We start from the raw sequence: 25,072 nt of genomic DNA, 5'->3' as shown, positions 1-25,072 counted from the left end.
ATATTATAATTTGTAGTACTTGTTTCTGATTTTTATTGATCTTACATGTTTGATAAAATCTATGATCGAATTTTTTAGATTGTAATCACATATGTTCGAAGCCGTTTTTCAATGGTACCTACTTCGTTTTCTCTTTTCTTATTCTAAACGAGATCGGTCAACCAAATCTCTTCCTCTACAAATCACTAACCTTTTTTATTCATTTCAATTCCACACTGTATATTCATTCACAATTCTACCTCACATAGTTACACACAACCACCTCAGCATTTTTATTTCATCTACTTACATTTATATTGTATCTCTCCTTGTCTTACATTTACTGTCATACACATCAATCCACACATCAGTTCAAGAATTTAAATGGCATGGATCATTTTAAACATTTATTTTTATACTGCATTATCAAAGTCACTACAAGATAATGCTGGCACATACACATACACATATACTCGGCTGTTGACTCTTGAAGCACTATTTATATTTTTAATAACAGATGAAAAAGAACATGTTATTTCATGGGTGATTACATTTTATATTTGAAGCGAAACTTTCAGCTACTGCGTAAACTGCAATTTCGTTTCTTTTATACGCTCTTGAGACAATTTTGAAGTTTGGACCGTTTGATATTTTTCTGTTGCGTATAAGTATTATGCAAAAGTATACGCCTAACCGGTTGATTGTATTCGTAAAAAATAACTAGCTTATTCGCAACGTGTAGAACCCCATATTAATGTTTATCCATAAGTCATAGCTGTAATATACAAAGTAAAAAGCCGTTATTGCACTTGTATAATATGTATTTTGGAAAATTTTAAACATAATTTAAACGCCCTATGTTGTGGGTTTTTAATGGATTCGGGTAGATATCGGGCCTACTTCGAAAATCTTACTTATTGGTTTTCAGATTAATTTTTTGGTATAAGAGTGTAGTCGTCAATGCACGAATAGCAATAACCGGTGGCTAATGAACGAGACGTAGTGGTTAATTAATATTAACGACCCGGCGACGGCGGCGTTAAAGTAATAAATAAATAATACGATGTGTTTAGAGTCGTTGCCGCGGCGGGTGCGAAAACGTTGTTGTTACCGGAAACGGCCCTCGCCACCCAGTTCCGGCTGGAAGTATATTATATTGTACAACATAAATATAGATATATTTGTGTCTTTACACAAGTGCCCGGCGGTGGATAGGGCGGGGTCGCAAAGGCGCAATTCGTAATTACAACGGCCGTCTGTACACCGCCAGCTAGCTAACCGTCGCTCCTAAGATGTTTTATTATCTTGCTCAAGTTCGGTGTAAAAGGTATACAGAAGCCTGCCTTATCCGTACTATTATTTATTATAGTGATTAGTGGTGGTAGGTCGACCGGAGGGATCGGAGTCACTCGACTTAGCCAAGACCGGAAAATACGGTTGACAACTGGTTATAGGTGTCCAAGTTGCAACAAATAGTTTCAAAGCGATATTTCCGGTCATCGCCGGTGTAAATTCGTCATGGTCAGAGATAGGCGAGTTTCTGTCAACGCGCACCTCCAAGTGTATTGTGTGCATAGTATAACCCATAACGCGGTACTTACCGTAACCAGATATGGCCGGTAAATTTTCATTGGAATAATTTTCAAACCTAAATCACTCCGGTGATTTTTTCATAATTATTGAAATACAATAAATATTTGAATTATTCGTTTGAAACATTGTTTTAACCCTACGTTAGTCACCTGATTTCTGGTCACATTTAAATAAAGTGTGGCTGGCGTACATTGGTCGTATGATGGTCTATAATTACCCTTTGCAATTTTCAATAACAATAAAACCTATATTACCGCACTGTCCAATGGTTTTTTTGAGTATTCATATCAAACGTTCATATAAATAATCATAATAAATTCTTATTAGTTGGTCATAGTATGGCAAAGTCTAAGAATTCACGGCGTTTCCAAAAAAACAAAAAAATACAAAGAGCTGAATATGTACTAAAATTTTGACAATAATAATTCTTTACCCACCTCTGGCTTGAGTACACAATAAGGAGTATTTTTTTATTATTATTAATTAATGATAATATTTCATAAACATAGAAATATGATTATTAATGATGATATTTTTTAAACATAGAAGTACAATTTTTTTTTTAATAGTATTCAAATTAAAATATGAACATAAGTTGTCTGGTTTCTAAAAATGCAGTCCTGTCGACAGAAATTATGCACGCGGGTGGTGCCGACAACGGAAAATCCCAAGTATAATATTATGTTGATTACACTTTTACCTGCCCCATAACAACACAAATTTAGTGGACAGGTCGAAAATATTACATTAACTACGAATAATAACAGTGTTGAAACTCGAAAACCACTGCACTCTAAATTATTTACCATCCCGTTTTCAGGAAAATAACCTCTGGGAGGTTTGTTCCCAAACCTCACATTAAGAATAAAAATAGTCCAGTACATTGAGTTTTAGGATCAAAATGTTAAAAAAGGGGTTCAAACATTGATGAGTAAGTGTGCCGTTAAAATTAGAACCCAAACCTTTCAGAAAATACATATCAACGCAATTTTTAAACTTCACACGATAATAATAATAAATACAACTTAATTGTGACACATAATTAGCTACAGTCGTTTAAAATATTCTATAATATCAATTGATACTTGCATTTCGCATTTCATTTAAATTATTACGTCTCGTTTACATTTTTATGCTAGGAATAATTGTGATTACAATCGATTTTTAACATTCAACAATTAAATCATATTTTCGTTTTATATGATAAAAATAATGGTATTTTTAAAGTAATAATTAGAAACTGTAAATTATATTAATTAAAAAAACTCGTATATTTATACAATCTCAAAGATTTACACTAACGCCGCTATAGTATATAAGCCCTCGGGGTCCCTGTAGACCAATTTGAAGTATGTTTTTTTGTGTGAATTATATCTACTGGCTACAATACATGTTTTTTTTTGTTTTATCGTGGGGTTTAATATGAAGTAAAAGCTTAATGTAATATGCATGTGCACTGTAGCTGTAATAAATACATACAAAATAGAACATATTTTTTAAAGTCAGGTCTTAACATTTGCAATGTTATAAATAATGAAAATGCATTTACTTCCGCTATTATACACTCCCAAGATAGATTATTAAACAATTTACTTATAACAATATATATGTTTACAGAAAACTATTCTCATTTATATTTTAATTTTAGTAGATAGTTAGAAAAAAAATGCATATTTAAATTATAGACATATCGCACCCCCGTTTAAAAAGTGACACAACTCGAAAAATGCCATTTTCTAGTAGAGCCATTTAAAAAAGTACAACGTAATGTAAAATAATGTAATACCAAAAGTTGCATGCGCCATCTATCGGTGAAAAAAATAATAGACTTATAACATTTCTACACAATAATGATATGATATTTATTTAAAATATGCTATAATAACCTTGGAAATCATGTTTTTTGAGTTGTGTCACTTTTTAAGCGGGGGTGCGATATCATACTTAAATAAAATAATAAAATAATGTTGTATCTCTGTATAATTTTTAAAGGAGTCAAAATGTCTTGTTAAATGAACTTTGAGTAGGTACTTGTAAAAAGGTTACAGACTACTTAAAGCTTAAGTTAAAATTATTTTGAGGCGTTTTTTAGCTGGGAGGCCAAAGCTTAAAATGTTCCATGCTAAAAAAATGTCGACATTTTCTTTAAAATTCTTAGCACTATATTATATTTCCTTTATTTCCAACACCACAACAACTTTTGTTACTCTAGCATTGTTTTAGTCCATAGTTAAGTAAAATCAAGAACCTGCAATTGAAACAAATTTTGTCAACAACGACACAATTTTATGATTCTAAATGTTATAGGAAATGTATTATTTATTTGGACATCAGTTAGTTAAAAAAAAAACTTAATTCAATTGTTTGGTTTTTTAAACCGTTGTGCAATATATTTGAAAAAATTCCTGCTTCCTAAAAAATATTCTAACATATTTACAAACAGTATACTATCATAGTAAAGTATGAATTTCCTCAGCATCCCTCCTACCTTCCACTAGTTGCTTTCAATGATATGCTGTGTCGTGTGACAATTTTATTTTCGGACAGCAAATCATGATGAATGGTTTTTTTCTCTCTTATGGCTATCGACGATGGAAAAATCGTTTGTCCACATTGACTTTTGGTAGGAAAGCAGTACAATATAGGTAATTAAATTCCAGTTAAGTGGCTGGCCCGAAATCGTAACAATAGTATCGAGGTGTTCGCAAAGATAAAGAAAGTTTGTAGAAGGAGGTTTCGAACCGACGGCGTGGCAGGTGGTTGTGGCCCATTCTAGCGCATTTATCTACGAGAACGGTGTATGGTGTGTTTGTTGCTGATACATTTTTCATACTTGTTTATGTCGGTTGTATTTTTGGTGGGCAACTACCGACGGCGGCGGCGGCGGCGGTGCAGGAAAGATCGTCCCGCGGGGGCACTAAACCGACGTCGGCCCGGGCGAAGTATTCGCCCCGAAATTGCTTGTTTATTTATTCAGTCGCTTCGCTTCCTGACTAGCTTGTTGGCCTGACTATATTTAATTAAACTAACGCCTCCGGGGGTTCGGACTTGTAAAGTTTTGGCCCCTTGTGCTTGTGCGTTTGCCGGGCGGAAAGTGAGGCGCGGCGGTTGAGACGGTGGTCGACGCAGAAGAGAGCCTTTTAGCGCCGATAAAATATTAACAAATCTGCTTGACGAATAATTACCGCGGTTGCCTTGAGCGCGTATCCTATCCTAACGTCGAATCCACTAAGTTTAATTGAATTATAGGAATCACGGAAAGCATTCACTGTTCCAAGTGGTTGCTGGACTAATGGCGCAGGTAGGTTTTTTTGTCGCATGAAATAACACTCGACCTTTTTTATTTTTAGCTAACCGAATCGAAATATCTTTAACTGTAACATAGTTTCCGAATTTTATTAAAATCGTTTTGTTTAAAGTCTTTCCACGGGGACTTTTCACAAGTACCTTACAAGGTATTTTTATTGCTCGACGTAATTGATTTGTCTATAACTATTCACGTTGTACATAATATGCATAATGATAACTTGTTTGTAATTGTTAAAATAGATATTATTTTTGTACAAAACGATATGAAACTACTTTACAAATTTGTATTATGCAAAAAGTTTAGGTAGACTTCAATACAAATTTATAACAACAGAATGCGCGACGGCGGTTTTTTAAAAGAATGTTATACCACATAATTTTATAGACATTTTTCTGCCACATGATAAAGTAGAATGGAATTAAAATGGTAAATCTTATACAAAATATCCGGACCTGCCAACCGACACTACGAGTTGCCCGACCAACTATAAACTTTCCATGTTTAAATGTTTTATAAACCACTTAAACTCTAAACCCTCCACTGGATACCCCATTGAATTTACTTATTACTACAAACAAATATATAAGCTCAACGTATAAATCAAATATAGATCAGTAAACAGAGTAGAATGTAATTTGAAAATCCCAAAATAAAATTCTTTAAAATGGGATTTTGGAAATCAGAACCGATTTCTTATCCTAACACACCTATTTGATAACATTGCTTTTAGGATTTCAAAATCCTGCAAATCCGGATTTGACTCGACTTTGCGAATTCAAGAATTCAAATGTGGCAGAAATTAAATATTGCGTTTTGAATAAATTATTTAACTAACTTAGCACGTTAGAAACGATGTTATGTACAAAATAAGAATATAAAATATATATTTTTTTTTAACAAAAAATTATCGTGTAGTGGTCTATATTGCATATACTTGCATGCATTTGAACAGCTGCGCGCAACTGGCGAACATTTGGTTTTATTCTTATAGCAGATGAATGAAAAATAAATACACACACATATATACATACGATTTTGAAATCTATACGCTTTCTTACCGAGAAGACGGTTCAATTTGTCCAGCTAACGAAAACATATGTATTCAAACCCGAGTCCGGTACGTGACCGCGCAACTAGGGTTGATATGGAAAAAGCTAACCCAGTACAGAGAACGGGTGTCCGGAAGCATAGCCTGTACATGTTTCCAATACAGATCGGTTGACCGTTGTAAAGGGGCTACATACATATTTACGGTATAGATGTACACAGTATATAGATTAGGATTTTAAATTTGTATCTGAAAGTCGATTAAGCTGATGTACAAATTGCACACATTGCATATGTAATACAATTAAAGTGTATGGCGTTTTAATTTTATAACAACGAGCTATTTTTAGGATAGGAGCTGTCAGCAGCTGAGAAAGTATTGTATCTTCATCATATTTTCTTATCCTCGTTTTCTTCATGTAGAAAGTATATATTGATCAGAAATTGTACCTGAGAGGGTCTTTATTAGGACAACAATTTTAGAATTTCACCACTTCACTTTCAAAAGCTAATGAAAACCCCAAAAATGTATACATTTGTCATTCTAAAAATACGGCACTATGTTTTACATAAGTTTTAGGTTTGTTATGGTGGAAGATTTTTCATTGGATAGTTTCACAAGTCTAAAAATTAGATTGAAATCAGAACTCAAGTGGAGCTATAACTTTTATCATTTTCTCAAAAATCTGCAGTCAACCCTTTTTATATAAAAGTTAAAACTAACAAGTTCTTAAAACATAAACGTTAATGTATTTAATTTCAGCTATGTGTGAATAAGTCAACCGCCAACAAGTATCAGAATAATATTTTCATTATATTGTTTATTACGACATATGGTTTACAATGACAACAGATGTATTATTTTGTTTTATAAATTATTAAAACTGCAGTATTTGTTTTTAATATTATGGTTTAAACTTTTTTTTTGGTATTATCTCAAACTATACGTGTAGTACTTCTATTATTTTTACTACTACAGACTACAGTAGTCACAGTAACTGTGATATCTTATTAATTTAGTTTATTTTATCCGCAAAGACTAAAAGCGTTTTAGAGAAATTAAATCAAAAATTCTATGTTTGTAACAACACTGTTTGTTTGGTGAATTGAAACAATTGTTAAAATTATATTCTAAACTCATATTACAAAGTGTATAGCGCTTTGTACTTTGCAAAGTGATGTTTTGATATAGTACACATGTTTATTATGGTATACTATAGTAGATGGTTGTTTAACTTACAATGACTCAGAAGTTTAAATTAAGGGACAAATGGAGGTCGTGCTTATAGATACTCTCTCTCTCTCTTTATATCTCTCTATATATATATATATATATATATATATTTAGAGAGAGAGAGAGAAGCAAATGACTGAGTGTACCGTCCGTTATTATGTTTCCATTCAGGCCTGAAGTCCCTACAAATGCACCGCTAACTATGTACATTATTGTTGTCCCCTAACATTTAAAAGTTAATAGCCATAGTGTAGAACCGCCGTGGTCGGTGTACCGCGTTTATAACTCAATTACCGATATGGTTGATGATTTATAGTAGATAATTATTTATATCACATTTATTTTTTTTATAAAATACATTAACTTTAAAAAGTTTGTATATATAATGAAACAAATCGTTTGTTTAAAATTTTAAAATTTTACTTAATTGAAAGAAAAAAGATTATATATAGAATGATTTAAAAATTACAAAACACAGACAGTCTCTAACAATTACCAATCTCCATTTTATTTTGAGACGAGTTTCTTATTTTTCGATCGCCTTATATCGATCAGCATTCATATTACTTTCTTACCTTGTCACCTCAGCTTATTCTCGCCACTATTTATTTTTCTTATTTGTTTGCTAATTTTTAATTTATTCCCTAACCTTATTTTGTGCCGATTTTGATGTAGTTGTGATAGGCGAGAGCATATATTCAATGTTAAAAAGAATGAATTGGTGTACAAAATAAATCAATGTATGGCTTGTTCAACTTTATGTTTAGTTAACTCAACTTATGACTGTATCGACTTAAGTGAACTTTGGTTTTGCAATTACTATTTTGACAGCCATTACGTTTTCCGATCTGACAATAAGCTCTTATAGACCGACCGAAAAATATGAGTCTACCGAAAAACCCGTTGGCAGTAAATCTTTTGAAAAACATATCGTCTTCGATGATTTACGAAGTGCTTTATTCGCCGTATAATAATAATAACACAAACAATGATAATAATAATAATATGTACGTGGTATCTTACCTTGTACGTGCCCAGATTGTTGACTACACATGGCAGGGATGCGTCTCTGCCCAGTGATACCGTTACGTTTGGTATGGGCTCAGCGAAATTTGGGTCGTCCGTCAATACTGAAAACATAAGTAAGAGGTATAATAACAATAACTTTAACAAAAACAATAGTAAATCACAACCTAAATTGACCTGACATGGCGGCTAAGGTGTGCTCATTTGTGGCCTGGGCCAAGAACACGGATTTAACTTTTGGCAAATGAGCTTTAAAAGTATATCATATATACTCCCCGGTACTCTGTGTATTTAATCGTTTACAAAACTCTTCATAGTAACGTTTTCGATTTTAGTTTTGAGAGTACCGTTCTTTTGTACACAACATAGAGCTTGTCAAATTTCGTTTAATGCAAAGTGTGCGACAAAAAAGGGCAATGCCCCAAGTTACATATTATATGACTATAATAAACGTATCATCGATTATCATCAAGTGTTTATAGTCACTTCACATGTTGACACTTGTGTTAGATCCATATCCCGCGTTCAAGAGATATTTGCCACTCAATCTATTGTTCTCAAAATTAAAATTCCCAGAAATTTCATTATTTCATTGAGCCTTTAAACGTCTCAAACACAACAACTTAGCTTATACTTTCAGTAGGTACTTCTTCAAAGTCCTTTTTTTACTGCGCGTAAGCCACCACGAGGAAAGCATATTTATAATTTCTCACACATTGCCATGTCGAAACCAATTTTCCTTCATCAACAATAGACATTACATTATTCTTATTATTATTAATTTATCGGCCAATCTTTCTTGATCTCGTCTCGTTTCTTTATTATCACATTTTCCGCGCTATCCTTTAACCTGAAAAATTGCTTTCTCATTTTGAATCTTCCTAATTTATACTTAAATATGTATAAATGTAAAATTTCAACCTCTACATCAAGTCTTGATCCTTGATATAAGTTCACGTTAATCAGTATTTCAAAGTAGACATAAGTCTCTTTTATTCTAAAACTAGTTAGGTTAGTTAAAATTAATTTAATTATAGTTAGTTAGTTGAAAAAAATCCTTAATGGTTTAACTTAAAGTTCATCGAAAAGTTAATTATGAAAAAAAACAAATTGAAATAAACAAATAATTTCAATACAAACAATATTTAGTGAAATGTTCGTAAAAACATTTTTTTTGAGAGGTAGGGGTGCAGAGTAATATTTTAACCTTGTAACGATATTTTAAGGAGCAATTTTTATTATTTATGTAGGTCGTATCAGTTATATCAATAAAATCAGGTAGTTTATTTTCCATTGTAACTTTGTTATTTTTAAAAAATTAATCGTTAAGCTAAATGTTATTTATTGTAATTTGTAATTTTGAAAATTCACTGTGTTATGTCATAACACTATGTTATTTGAATAATTTGATTTATTCAGACGTTGCGTTTTGAAAATAATTATTATGTACAAAATGAATACGTCATTTGATTTGCTTTAGTTGTTATTCGTTATTTAATTACATTTTGTCTGATTACAGGCTTAACAAATATTCAACTTTTCTCTGCTAAAGTAAAATAATATATTATTACCGCGTCGGTCGTTTGTCAGACAAATAATTATAGGTACATATTTTACATTCGTATAAAATATAATATCCATTTTAATCTCAGACCAGTATACACTCGGTTGTTGTTTTGCCGAGAAAAGAAGGAAATACAAGGAGTGCAAATACGACTCCGCCCATTATAAATTTTTCCCGAATAAAATATCGTGCCGAGTGACGTCTAAAGAACTTTATAGTCGGCGTTTGAGTAAATATAATATAATACCTGTGTGTGTGTGTATGTGTGTTTATGTATAATGTATACAGCGTTGCCTGAAAACAATTTAATCTCTCCACTTTTATATTATTCGCGTACTCGTGCGTGAAGTGGTCGAAAATTTGATATACCCCGAAGGGTTTTTTTTTTCTTTTTTTTTTTTCTGGAAACCGGGAAGAGCCGGAGAGGATGCCCCGACAAAAGGACGCTGGCAATTCACCTTTATCCCGGCCTCCAGTTACCCTGGCGCAGAAATGTCGTCAAAAGCAGCCGGTCCACGCCGAACACCGTGCCCGTCCTCGCCCCTATCATCTGCACCGCGTTCCAGCTTGTAGTGACAACTCTGCTATCGCATTAATCATATATATATATATATATATATATATATATTTGCAAATTCCCTCGCGCGTTATTACTAACAAGTAATTGCGAATTCTCAGTAATATTTTGTTCCTATCACCGTCGTATGACCGCGTGACGATCGTTTTAATAATAATCATATTAATGATAATAATAATAATAATATCGTCGTCTTCGCGCTAATGACCAACTTTGCACGACCGTCGCTCGTCCCAAGATTGGTATTCTAAAATTACAATAATATTCGTTAAATATATATATTTAACTATTAATTAATATTACTTATAAGTATGCACGTTGAGCAGGGCCGGGCTGAGTCACAGTGCTACAGTGGGCAGAGGTTAGTGGGGGGCAATGACCGAGTTCACAGAATTTGGAAAAATCAAATATCTAAATGCATTGAAGTACAAGTTTTAGAATGAAAATTAGATTTACGCTTCGTATATCCTATTATAAGCATTACAATGAGACTGTTAAAATAAATAAAAATCCTAATTTTACCCAGTTTTGTAGTCTTTGCAAAGTACACGTTTTTGGGATATGCTGATCTAAATAAGCTGGTCGGGATCATCCCAATCCCAGTAATAGAGCTATATTTTTAATTAAATCGAGTCAAGGACATAGTCTGTAATTTCTTTACGTTGACGGCCTTGTACGAAGAAATTTTAATATAATTTCCATGTTCAAATAGCTCCTGAAATGGCTTGTAATTAATGAAATTTAGCTGCTTAACTTTTACTTAAAAAACCAATGCTGAAATGCTACTAAATATTTAAGAGGATTTAACTTTTCCAAGTACCTTTTCCTCCTCATCTTGGTATATTAACAGTAGCTATCTCCATTAATTAGCAAAAACGATTCAGAAATAATCAATTATATTATTAAATCGCTTCCGTACCAAGGTCAAAAACATTATATGTACACTCGTACATGGCACAAATTACAATGTGCTGAATAGTATTTAAAAATCCCAAAAAAGACTGATATAAACTTATGCAAAACTATTTTTTGTGTACAAAAAGTACAACTTAAATATAAATAAATATAGTTACTCTTTTACATGTTAGGTATTATATAAAAATTAAAATGTAACCAAAGTATGAATTATATTTTATGAAAAGAACAACAGGAATTAATGATTAATTAACGTCTTTAAATTTGTGCATTAATACTTACAATACAGGACGTGGGCATAATTTTTTCCAATTTCATCGATACCCCTTTTGGATTTAAGGGATACCTACTCATATATATCACCGCGAGTGCCTTCAGGAAAAAATAAACTAACGTCAGTTGACACATTTTAAAGTAACGCATCTTGAATATACAATTTAAATGTTCTGTGATAGTTTTTCTACCAATAAGATAAAGAGCGCATTCCGTGTAAAATGTAACGTAATGTAGCGCGTAATACGAATACAAAAAAATACTACAACAATGAATGAAAAAGAAGAGACAAAATTAAACAAGTAAACATAATAAAAAAAGCATCGGTATTTCAGCTCTTGACAGTAAATTCCATTTAGTGTTTTCGAGCCAGAATTGCGTTTAGAGTGTGTAAAGGAAAACAATTACAACATATTCTATGGATGATATGTAAATGTTATGTATTCATAACAGTTACTTAATTAACGACGGACCTTGCAACTCCCGCCGTTCGTTCTCTACTGATTACTCTATGGAGTATTTCATTGTTAAAACTATAACAAACAACTGCAAGGGTTGCTCTCAATGTATGTATAATATATAGTATTTCTTTTCTATAGTATTTTAAAACAGAAAAATACCAACTATTGTTCTATGTGTACATTAAGCGACGACGTGTGTTCATATACCCAACCACAACTATATGAACGGCCATATAATTATTATTGAGTCAAATAGACTAAAGCCAAATAAATATATTTATGTTGTTAATTTATAAGAGAACCGTTTATTTATGAAAGACGACAAGTGCAAAAATTCGAACTTTTGGAAAACTAAAAAATCCGACAGATCCTTTAACCAAAAATTCATAAGATTTTTTCCTACTATAATTTTATCTATATTATAGTACTCTATTATTTCGTTAAAATTATTCTACAATTTCTGGACAAAAGTAATATTTTACATTTGTGACAGTGTGATCGCTCGTTAAATATTAAAATCGTTAAAATTGAAACTATAAAGTGTCATTTTGCAACTTGACACAGTGATCAAGAAACATCCAGAATAATCGCAGACAAAAATAAAAACAAAAGACAATTTTCTAAGTCAACATAATATTTTACTTTGCTTTCGGACCAACAACGGTAGACGGCCAATTTCCTGTGTAAAGCCGAGGAGGCTACATAATAAAACACGGGCCGTTGCTTTCTTTCGATTAAAATGTATTTTTCCAAAATGCGCTTGTATTACCGAAACCATACTTATATATATATAATATAGGTACCGTATGTAGTTTATTTCATAAAATTTCTATTTCTCCTAACCGAATATAAATGCATTCGGTGTAACAGATACGGTTTATCTTCATTATCCTTTTACATAGAACATGATTTATTATAGCTACGAGCAGAACTGGGAAAAATGCGCATGATCGTGATTTTGAAAATCCAAAAATCCGTATTGTTAAAAATATGACATTATTGGAACGCTATTTTTAGGGCATTTTGGTTTTGGGTCGAAAGTCCGTGCTTCGCTCAACTGTGGCCAAAATAGTGGTGTGTATATAGATGTGTATTTGTATTAACTACGTCGATTTGCGGGACATTTACAAAACGCCCAGAAAGTACGGGCAATATAATATTTATAGTAGGGACGACGGGCAGTTGATTTAACTGTTGCGCGCGATAAATTGATATTGAAATAGAGTAAATAAAAAAAATAGCCAGAACGTATAAATAATGAAATAATAAAAAATGTTGATACTTTTAAAGGTTCCATATGTTGCGAACGTAAAGCGAAAAACAGAGAGAACGCGGCGGGTGCGAGGAGCTTTGGCTGTTGTAAAATAAATTACGAGCCAAGTGTTGGGACTGACCCCTTATCTGACCGCTTGCCTTGCCCGCCGGGTGCCGGTCGTCCTTAATGTATGCCCAATCCGCAAACGGTTTTACTTTATATGTTATCGAGAAAAACGGCATAAGGAGAACCCGTTACCTGTTTTATGTGGCAACTCGAGAGCGAACATACCTTTTTCCATAACTGGTAATTGAATAAAAGTCGCATCCCATTTCAATATCTTTGCCTCCTTTACCGCTCTACACGGTCCTCGTTACTTTTTTTTTTCACGTCTTCGGTTTGTCAATGGAGCCGATCTATTTTGGAACGTCTCCCGATTATCCTTTCGGCCGACCCGTGCAAAAGTTCACAGCGGGTGGGTCAGCGCAAACGCCATCCTCGCATCACATTCAGAGTTCATTCGTCCGAGAAATGGCTTTTATATTGTCGAAATACATATATTCTCTTTGGTTAAAAACTATATAAGGACGGGTTCGACGTTATTAACGGCGTAGTCATATGCCGCAACACTAGGAACGACAAAAAACACATTTCTTTTTGTTCACATTACATCATGTTATTAATTTGACAATATTATGTCGTTGTAATTCATACTCGATTGGTCTCAAACGAGAAACGGTGATCAGAAACTTTGGTGTAGTTCTTTTTCCATAATATTATCTCCGAGACGGTTTAGTTGATCTGAATTTTGACTTAATATTAATTTAGGCTTTAGGTCTTTGCACTAACTTTGTGGAAAATTTAGGGTCTAATTTAATTATTACTCGGGAGATAAAAGAAAATCGGTTAATCTGCGGTTAACGCGGTCACGGTTGTAATGTAAACGATTGAGGCAACTCCGTCGTCGGTTTAATTTGGTATTATCTACATATTATTTTCGGGCACTATAGTTATGATGCCTACCTAATGAATAAAAGAAAACTGGAATGTTCTGTTTCGGTCTTGTTGTGAATATTATACAGCGCCCAGCGATGAGCCTTTGAAGACGTATACAAATAAATAGCTGTTAAGTGCAATGTACTTTCTCGGCAAACGCTTTAATGTGGTCACCGACTATTCGAGTCAAGACGTTTGCTCGAAATTAATCCAACACGGCGTACACACGGGTAGACATATTGGTACACCGTGTTTGGTTAATGTCGCACGTGCAACTATACATACAGGTATCTTGTTTTAGTGCGAATGTCACGCGAGACGATTTGTCTTATTTCTCCGTTTGGCCACGTTTAAGACGAACATAATAATATTATTCTTTATTTGTGCGCTATTGCATTATTAGCAGATTTAAATGTTTTACTCGTATTTTTTGTTTTTGCATAAACAATGCAATACTTTGGTTGATTGCTTCCGCGTGGCTGTCCCGTATAAAAACAATCACGTTTTTTAAAGTTCATGTGATTTTCGCCCGATGTTCGGTATTTCAATGCAAAGTAATACAAAAGCCGAAGATTATGATAAAACACAAAACGGATTTCCGCAACAGTATTTCCCTGTAACGGTTTGTTCGTATACGGTAAATATTTTTACCATTTTTATTTAAGAGCAAACGCGCTCTCTGGGCGGGTGTCCGTAGTGGGACAGACCTAAGTGATTGACGGCGTATTTGGATTTGAATAAAAATCGTTTGGGAATAACAAATACAACAGGAGGAATAATAATAATAATAATAAAAATAAAGCCGGAGGTGAATGGAAATATTGCTGACGGTGGTGTAAACTAATATACACATAGGTATTGGAGATGAGTTTGTATAGAAATAAGTAAGCTGGACCAAAAAGGAAAACAACAAAAAAATGATCTTGTTTTTTCTTTTTTCTGAACGTTTGCTTCGGTTTACCTGCTTTTTCGTTTCTTTTAATAATATGTAAACTGGAGTTATTCAGTAGGCCGGTCCTATTGTGTCGGATGTCCGAATTCCCACGAACCTGGAACTTCCCCGGATCGGAAAAACAAATAAAGTGCGTGTGTCACTACTATATACTCTATTCTAAGCGTCCACTTTCTTTTTTTTTTTGCTGCCAACACCCTGCGTACACACCCAGTAACTGTTTTCCAGAAAAGTCGTGTGCATTGTAGAAATAAATTCGGGATGAGCGGCCAATCCCATAAGACTTGGTTGTGTACCGCCAAGAAATTTACGAGTTCAGCCCCTCACTTATTGCAATGAAAACAGACGGACGTGAGAAATGCGCGTTCGTCGACCAAAAGTATTTCGACCCGCTAGTATGCCATATTTGATTAATGTTAAGAACCCGTTGCTTTTTTATTTTTTGATAACGGCCACTCGAAGCCACTGCGGATTATCCTGATGAAACTATACGATGAAGCGGGACAAGTAAATGCAATTAAATAGCGCAAACTAACGTTATCAAAATACAACTGTTTTACATTTTAAGACAAATAATTAAACCTGGTGAATACATTTACATTAATATTATGTCTTTTGTATTAATGTTCATACGTATGTCGTCTGTCTATAATAATTTGTTGCCGTTGTTATACGACTTATTTAATTATAAGTTATTCTGTGAAGTAGACAGTAAACATCAATCGATAATAAAAGAAAGCTCGGTGACCAGTGTAATAACGCTCAAATTCGTTAAAATATGTTTTCATGGCTCTGAAATACGTGCCTCAATGTTTATGTTTTATGTTTATTGGACTGGCATTAATAAATGTAAAGTTTTTATACAATTGCATAATGACCAAAAAAATCATAGCTAATAAATATGATGTCTCATCGTCTGCATTGAAAGGCTAATATTTTTTCCCTTAGTTCTAGCGATAAAAGAGTAAAGTTGTGTGTGAAAAAAAAAGTACATAAGTAGTATAATACCTTAATCGTAAAGTAAGTCAAGTATGATAAAAGGTTATGTTAGGCAAGAATTCATATGCAATGTATATGTATGTAGTATTTGTTATCGCGCGTGGGGTAAATAATATGGAAAAGGATATCCGATGTCCCCACGCCTCAAAATAAGAAAAAACAAATTTGAAGAAAACAAACGTAGGTATTTTTTTCATATTTTACAGACTCTACGCGGCAACTGTCACAGTTTTCGGCGCCGTAAAGTTTACTTAAACACAAAGGATATTCTAAGACACGCCTGTTTTTTTCTCTCTTCTAAATGTCGTTCACGCATCCAAAACCCGTTTCCGTAATAAGTCGGTTTGACGGGAAATCGATGTTCTCTAAGCCCCGCGCTTGTGTTTCCGCTGGGAAAAATCCCCCTTGATACGGTTATATCATATATCTATATACCGTTTTACTTTATGCATTTTCACTCACCTATTCCTCTGTTTGAAGTGCGAGACAAATTTTTCTTACCACACACAGAACGCCCTTTGACGATTGCGGCATATATTTACATACTCAAAACACCGACGGAACCCTCGCGTCTGCAATGACTGTCAGACTCTTCTGCGTGTACTACTTTGTGGAGTCTATAACGTCCTAAAAAAGAAACTACACTACTCCGCCACTAAAAAGTAAAATACAAAAATCCGCTACCAGAATACGTAAAGTAAACGTGACCCAACGTCAATAGAAACTATTTTAAATCCATATTTTACAATAATAATAATCTTGCAACTAGCAGACAACCGGAAATCACTTGCACACAAATCGATATCGGCCATGACTCGACCAACAAATATTTGGATAATACTTTATTAGAAAAAAAATAATTGTTAATTACAAGACATTTTTGAAAAGTTTTCGGTATCTTTATACAGTTAACTGTACAAACATATTCCATGAGAACCTCGCAAAGCAATAAGCATCAATATAATATGTATGGAACTCTAGGCAACCGCCACTGTTCCTACACGCTTATTCCTCATAGGCCAGTAAAGCGGTAAAGTCTTCTTCGTGGTGATCAAGGTATTCTTCTTCACGTTATTTGTCCCAAGCGGGGTCGAGTTTTTTTTCATTGTCTTCTAAACTTTTCCACCACCAACAACTTTCTCTGTCTCTCATTTCTTTATCACCGGTGACTTATCTATCTATGTGTTTAAACTATACAAAGTTCTGTAACAATGTCATAGAACATAAGCTAAACGATAAAACGAGAGCCAGAGAAGTAATAATAGTAAATAAAATAAAATATATTTTTTAATTTTCGATTCGTTTTTAAAAATGTATTTATTATTACAAAATGTTTATTATTAATTTCCCAGTCGCACTTTGGTGTGTTGTAGTACTTTGTTCATAATAACTAATAAGTATTTTGTTTCCAATAACAACAATAATATAATTTTATTTTAATTTGTGTCGTGTTCTAAAATCGTAAAAACAAACGTTAATTGCTTCTGCGTTTTTTAATTGTACTCGTATGAAAATCTAGATGACATTTGTCATCTAAAAAGAAAACAAATAAAAATTTGAATAAAGCTTATTTTGTAAAAATGTTGTAAGGTAAAAACTCGACGGTTTTCGGTGACATGGGTGATTTTCATTTATTTACTGACATTTTCCTTCTTTTTTTTTCTTTTGGAGGGGAAATCCTTAGTTTTTTAATCTTACACGTACCTTACCTATAATTTGACAGAATAAAAAAACCTGAGAGGTAAAATCTCTAAATTTTCAGACGAAAAATAATTATTATTGTACAAAAGGCAAGATAAGTTTGACGGTTTAGTGACCCTTTTCAATGGGTGTTTGCAGATCTGTCAGCTTTGCTTGTTAAACGAGAATATTTCTCGCTTTTCGATATTTTTTTTCATTACATTTACATTCATTACTATGAAAACAAAAAATTACATCTCGTTTGAACTGTTTTACATATTGTGTGCGTAAAAAAGTGTATGCTTTAATTAGTTATTATTTTAATTATAGAACTTTTTGCGGTTATTATTATATTTAAAAAAATACATATTTATCAAGTCACTCTGTTGTTAGTAACAACAACGACACTCACATCAGGAACACGTTTGTAAAAAATTTAAATGAGTTTCGATAGAATTTAAAATTAAAACCGTGCTACTAATAAATAATATTAATTACAATAAAGCGCTTAAAATTTGATTAGTTTTATTAATAATATAAAATATTGAATTGAACAAATACATTTATAGTCCTGGTTTTTGTAGTTGGGTTAAGACTTGTATCTAATTCCAAGATTTTTTAAGTTTTTGTTCTAATGATAATTTTAGTTTTGAAAATGTTTAAATTTTTGGTCTAAAGAAAACTTTTATATTAAACATTTATCTTTAGATTTTATTATAGCTTTTAAAATAGAACTTTTGTTTAGGTTAAGTTCAATGACTTTTTGGGTTCTGTATTCTAGTTTTTACCGTTATTATAATAAAGAGTATAACATTATGATATAATTTGAAGGTCTTTCTTTTTTCGGAGCTCTAAATAATTAAAGAGTTCATCGAAGCACAACTACAGCGAGAGTCTTGTTAGGAAAACATGGCCGGTATGAGAGCGAGCAACATAAAAACGCCATGTTTTATTTATATGTAATTCCACGTGTTCTTGGCCCCACCGGCCGGCCGGTTAAGGGTCTACAATACAAACTACTCTATCGCAATTGGCAGCAGCTATATATATATATATATTTCATTGTTTCCATCGCCCGACTTAAGTATAAGTTCCAATAAATATCGCAGCTTTGCTCGTACACGCCGGCACAAAAAACATAATATTATACGTTATTCTAATATTTAATACAAATATTATACTTAAAAATACACGCAAAAGGTAGAACGTATAAAAAAAAAAACTCTACCGAAGGATAATTCAACGACAATAATGTGCGGCATCAGTCATGAGTATCCGATGTGTCGAGGGCAGATCCAGTGCATATTAACGGGTTTGGGGGTGGTGCAAAATCGCCTGGAAATCCGCACAGCCGATAACTGCGGCGGTGGTAAATGTACTTTAAAACACGCAGTGGAAAAACAAAGAAACTTTACTAAACACATAATAAGAGCGACTATTATTTACCTCCAGTGTTAAATCATCCGAAACAATATGGCCAACTCCCACGGTCTTATATAGCCATTGTATCCCTTGGCCCTCCGCCCCGGCCGGCCTGTATCGCAGTAGAGACACAAAACTAATTTGGGTTATCAAGAACAGAGTGAGACAGAGACAAAGAGAACGTTTGGTGTATATAAACGTTCTCATTAATCTATTTAAACTTTGTATTTCACTTCCACTACTTTTGCTGTGTGACGATTATTCACGCTTTAATAGTCTTTTTTTTTCTTTCTTATTACTTACGACCAAAGGGCTACCTCGAGTCAAAGCGATAAAAACAATAACAATCACTGCGTTAACCGCATAATAATGTACGGTTTGCATAATTATTGTATAAATTTACAACGTAGTACAGAAAAAGTTAGTTATTTTCGCTTTTTCCGAAAACGGTTGCTCCCAAGAGCCCATACTTTTCTCGACGGTGAAAAATATTATTCCCCAAAAAATTACATTAAAATATCAATTCAAACAACGTTGTAAATAAATAACTTTTTATATTACAGTTAAATTGAGACGTGAGATAAATGCTGAAAATGAGCATACTTCCTATCAATTAGAAAAATTATTCGATTTACTTAGGCCATACCTATTTGATTCACTGTAATTATTTATTTGATTCATAATATTATTATTGTCATTTCTTTATACAATCAAATGTTGCAAATAAATCAACGGTCGTGACGACGACCGTTGTTTTATTGTAACTATCAACTTGTCTTAATTTCACCGTGTATTTGTTTTGTCTTATAAATATTTGTGACTATCGAATTTAAATTGTTTATGTAATATTTGTATTGTTTTCTATTTCCATTGTAAATCTTTAATTATCAAAAAGTATCTATGTGTCCAAAAGCAATGTCTTTATCAATAGCAATTGACATTATGAAAGTCTTAAGACTGTATGGCGCATACCAAGCCCGAAGCCAATTCGCAAACAGCCAATGCCAACGTCCAACCTACCGACCAAGCCAATGGAGATGCCGCCAAACCCATGAACGCGCGATCGGCTTTAGATGGATTAATTTTTGCATACCATTTAATTTTGCACATTTTTCAGTTTTTTCGTTTGATTTCTAATATTAGTGCATTTCGCAATTTATTTTTTTCCATTTTTTATCGGTATTACGCCCATATTGACTGTATCCATTACTTTTTATATTCATCTATTGTAGTTACTTTTTTATATTTCCTATTAACCCCTAGTGTCTTTCTTGTCCTTTTATTGCTCGGCACTTTCTAATAATGTTTAATATAGTATGTTTTTTTATGATTATTTATTATTTAATGTATTTTGTTATTTTCATATATTTAATTGCTTTTACTTGTTACGTTATTTTTTCTACCACTTTAGTCTGTATTAATTGCTACATGTTGTTTTCCTATTGTAAAATCGTTTTCCACGTAACCGTCAACAACGTCGGCCGCCAGAAATCAGGCTTTCTGGCTTGCACCTTCTACTCCCACCCCTACCTGTTTAATCCCCAGTAAAATATTTATTTGTTTCATCTTATTAAGATGATCTTAATATTATTGTACTATTTTTTTTTTTAATAATCGTTTTGTGTAATTATTGTGTTTTCTATATGTTTATTGTTTTGAAATCGTTACCATGTTATGTTATTCTGTGTAAATAAAAAATCATTTTTCATGATATAATAAATGTTCCATTTCTTTATCATTGAAAAATACAACAAAAAAGTGTATGGTCTATTAACTTTACAGGGTGTTTCACAATGGTTCGACAAATTAAGTAACTTATGTTTTAGTGAATATGCTTAAGATTTTTTTTTTAAATTAATTTATACTCATTTGTGCAATAAACGCCACGGTTTTTATTTTTCTTAAGTGTTTTACTTTCTAAAACTATTATTTTTGTTACATTTGTTTTAAACTCAAGATAGCCATTTTATTCAGAATATTTGTTTTAAAAAAGAATTGGTAAATGTATTTATGTAAGCGATTGCAAACATAGATTGTAGGCTCCGTTAATAGTTTTAAGATGCTATAATTTTTGTAAGCTCGTATTCGTGTAAACACGACGGTGGTAATATTTAAGTATAGCAACTCAAACGGGCTGAACGAAATAAGCAAAACTATTTGATTATAATATCCCGAAGCCTTACAAAAACAAACTCGGTTTATACACTGCGGCGGAAATGGGGAAACCCGAAAGTTGTCGAACTTGTGGTGGTCGTCACCACGTCCATACCCGAAGACTTTATACACTTATTTTAACGAACAAACTTCTCTTATATATACATGTAATTTTTCCTCTTGTTTTTTTTCCTTCTTCCGATGTTCATTGTAGAAAACTATTATCAAACAAACACAATTATCATTAAACTCAGACTCGCTAGCATACAGAGCAGAGGTTATACTATTATGTGCTCCGTCGCGGTTTCTACCTGAACGAACATTTAGGATCTTATTACTTTGTCAGCTTAATTTTTTTTTATTCCTTTCCGCTCTTTGTCTTCGCGATTTCCTCTCAAGAAAGTCATTTATTCCAAAGCTTATTGTTAGTAACTTTTAATAAAATTGTATATTATGCATTTATATCTGGTGGCAATATTTAATAAAATGTTATTTTCTACTTATTATTACTCGCTGGATGTTATTTTTTTTATGTTTAGTTTAATTTCATTTTAATGTTCTATATGTTTTATTTGTTTTTTTTTTTGTAGTAGTAATTTTTTAGCTAATATAATATAGTAATTTTAAAAAACTTACATATAGACTACGAAGAATTAGACAAAATTAATTGTATTCATAAATATAGACCTCAAGAGTTAGTACCTAATTATATATTTTATTTACCTGTTGTGTCTTGTTGTTTTTATTTTATAAATTATAATATGTTATTTTCAAGGTAATCAAATACTTTTCTGTCAACGAAAATAACATAAAATACTTGTTCATATGATTTATTTTACTTTATGATAATAATATACAAATTGCGTTAGGTAAACTGAACATTGCATTAATCAGTTTAAGGTTTCTATATGCATGGAATATTATTATAATATTTTTCTTGCTACCTACCTACCTACCCAATGGTTGTTGTTTGTGCATTTGGTTCATTGTTTAACCGTCGCTTACGATGTTAACAGGGCGACTACCTCCACTCGACTTTTATTTTTAATTAAATTAATTATTAAATTATTTAGGTCGACGGCTGTGGGTCGAAAATACATTTCAACAGGGTGTGCACTGTATAAAAATCACATCTTTTATAAATAGCAACTATTTTTTAAACTTGTTGCCTTAATACTCTAAACAAAAATGTATTTTACTTGTATTATTTCGATTTTGGCCACTTCAAATACCGCGTTTGTGTGGGGTCTAATAGTTTAACGACAAGAAATGTTTTTTCACTATCGTGCCGTCAGATGAAAAAGGTAAAGATTTTATGTTTGTCCGAAACTGCAGATTGTAAAAACAAAAAAGAAAGCAAAATAAAAAAATTGGGGTCAGACTCTGGCGATAGTGTGGTAAACCAACGCGATGCGATAAGACCACATTGGAATAATCGACTCGATCGAGCGAAAACGGAAGAAACGCGCAAATGGCAAAAGGAGAATTTCGAAAAGGCTTTAAAGGGGTGGAGGGGGATGGTCGCGCTAACTAGACGAGAAGTTCATTTTAACTAGCTATAGGTATAAGGTTATGGGCAGACATCTCGGATATCAGCTGTGGTGGCAATACCACTAGAACGGCGCGGTGTGATCTTCCGGCATTGCTTGTGTGTGTGTGTGTGTGTGTTCATGTACACATGAAGTGACATAAAAGAGTTGTAAAAGCAAACTTTAGGTCGGAGGTGGCGCCCGGGAACCGTTGAATAATGTATCCGTCAGAGGACGATGGTAAACAATACGTTATTGTGCAGGCCACACCACATAAAAGAGAAGCCTGCTCATTTTTCCTTCGGTGTCCCCCATCCCTCGCGCCTACTTTTCACATTTTCATTTTTATTGTCCCGTTATTAGTGTAACCGCGTTTGTTATTGTTATTATTATTTTATAATTCTTCACCCCGGTATATGTCGGTATATATTTAAATATTATAATATGTGTCTTATACCGCGTTATGCACTATTATACTGTTATCATCGTTACAAAAAGACCGCGTGGACCTATCAGGCCGAGACCGCAAAGGGTTAACCCCGCACTTGTCATGTCGACAATACAATTAATGTTAAACAACAACAACAACAAAAAAAAAGAGTAAAAAGAAAGAAAAAAAAATTGAAAACATAATACATTATATTTATTTTGACATCGTATGTACTTTAGATGAAAAACATTCACGTGCGGGTGTTTATGGTAATTAGAAGTGTTTGAAAAAATACACTAAAATTGTACAAAAAAAAACCTTCCCCGCCGGAGTCTATTGTTTTTTTTTTATTTCGTTCTCTCAGCGCATATATTTACATTAATCATCGTTTCATTTCATTGTTTTCATTTTCTAACTATTTTTCCATATCTAGTTCATTCGTGTATTTACATTACTTTTACGTTGTATGATAATATTATATTCCAACGCAAAACCGGTGGGCGGTGGATTATAATACTGTTTTTTGTTTGTTTCACAGATGTAAGGGTGAAAAATGAAAAAAAAAACCGCCTATTGATTTTCATTATATATTGTCTTGTAAAAGCAGATGTAAAAGTAATGACAATTCACATGAATTATTTCATAATATATACATATATTTAATACCTCTTATATCCAATGGGGTTTTATCATTTTTAATATTTTATCGTCTATGATTTTGATCCGACACTAAGCTTTGCAATAATTTCATCTTGTTCTGTTCCATTACTTCATGCTTAATAATACATTATAATATTACGGAAATGCAGACGGCATATTATTCAATTTAAAGACATTGTATTGATTATGTTATCCATTTAATATTCTCCACAATAGCGTGGATGTTTACTTTCTGTACATCAATACGAATCAAGTATATTTATAGAAAAGGCAAGGCAATGTTATGTAACCTTTAAAAAAGGCGCTATTATTATATTCGAGAACTGTATAAAGGATACACGCCATTTGACCTGTTAAGTGTTAACGTATTATTCTTACTTGAAATAACATCATTTATATCAGCAAATATAAAGTTCTGCTAATTTTTAGGCCAAATTGCTCACATTATTATTCATATTGTTATATTAAGCAAAATAAGTTTAAATTAAAAAAGCACAAAACTACTTAACTACTTGTTTTGTTTTTTCTCCAAAAAACGTAAATTGTATGAAATTACTTTTAGTTTGATACGGCACAAGAAAGGTACAAATTATTATTTACCTTTTTATTCACATTTCTGTACTTGAAACCTAGAAATAGACCCACCTCCGACGATTTCGAACCATTACACAAAACTGCAAACCGTGGACGAACCTAGACATTCTTAAACTTACTTTTTTTTTTAAGATTGCGATTTATTTTACCGAAGACTAAATCTGCGCGTTGGTTTCTTTTGAAATGAGTTTATAATAATAATTGCTCACGTTGCCTGGGCATAACAGTATAAAAGTGTTACCGCTCGAGTTGTTAAAGCGAAATAATTACTTTTTGACCTAACACTATACATACCTCGGATAAATGCGACTTCTTAAAACAACTTTTAACACTAAATTTAACGTGAAATATTACCGTTTTTTTTAACCGGAATGTTTTTTTATATTATATAATGTAGACCAGTTCGTTTTATTAACCAGCAA

The 25,072-nt window shown here is 32.6% G+C and overlaps 1 protein-coding gene across 2 annotated transcripts in view; it reads right to left on the bottom strand.

Moving 5' to 3' along the window:
- Window positions 1-25,072, bottom strand: part of LOC126834536 (lachesin-like) — a 51,478-nt gene that overhangs the window by 13,409 nt on the left and 12,997 nt on the right. For both annotated transcript variants that reach the window (XM_050566540.1, XM_050566541.1), the window contains exon 2: window positions 8,187-8,293. In XM_050566540.1, the coding sequence (XP_050422497.1) occupies window positions 8,187-8,293 (107 nt within the window). The remainder of the gene's footprint in view (window positions 1-8,186; window positions 8,294-25,072) is intronic.

Source organism: Adelges cooleyi, unplaced genomic scaffold, assembly GCF_023614345.1.
Source record: "Adelges cooleyi isolate 19-005CV unplaced genomic scaffold, UGA_ACOO_1.1 ACOO_flye_CR_arks_rails_tigmint_CR_PRNA_21, whole genome shotgun sequence".
Lineage (NCBI taxonomy): Eukaryota > Metazoa > Arthropoda > Insecta > Hemiptera > Adelgidae > Adelges > Adelges cooleyi.
The sequence above is the reverse complement of the archived record's forward strand: the minus strand, read 5'-3'. Positions and strand labels throughout refer to the sequence as shown.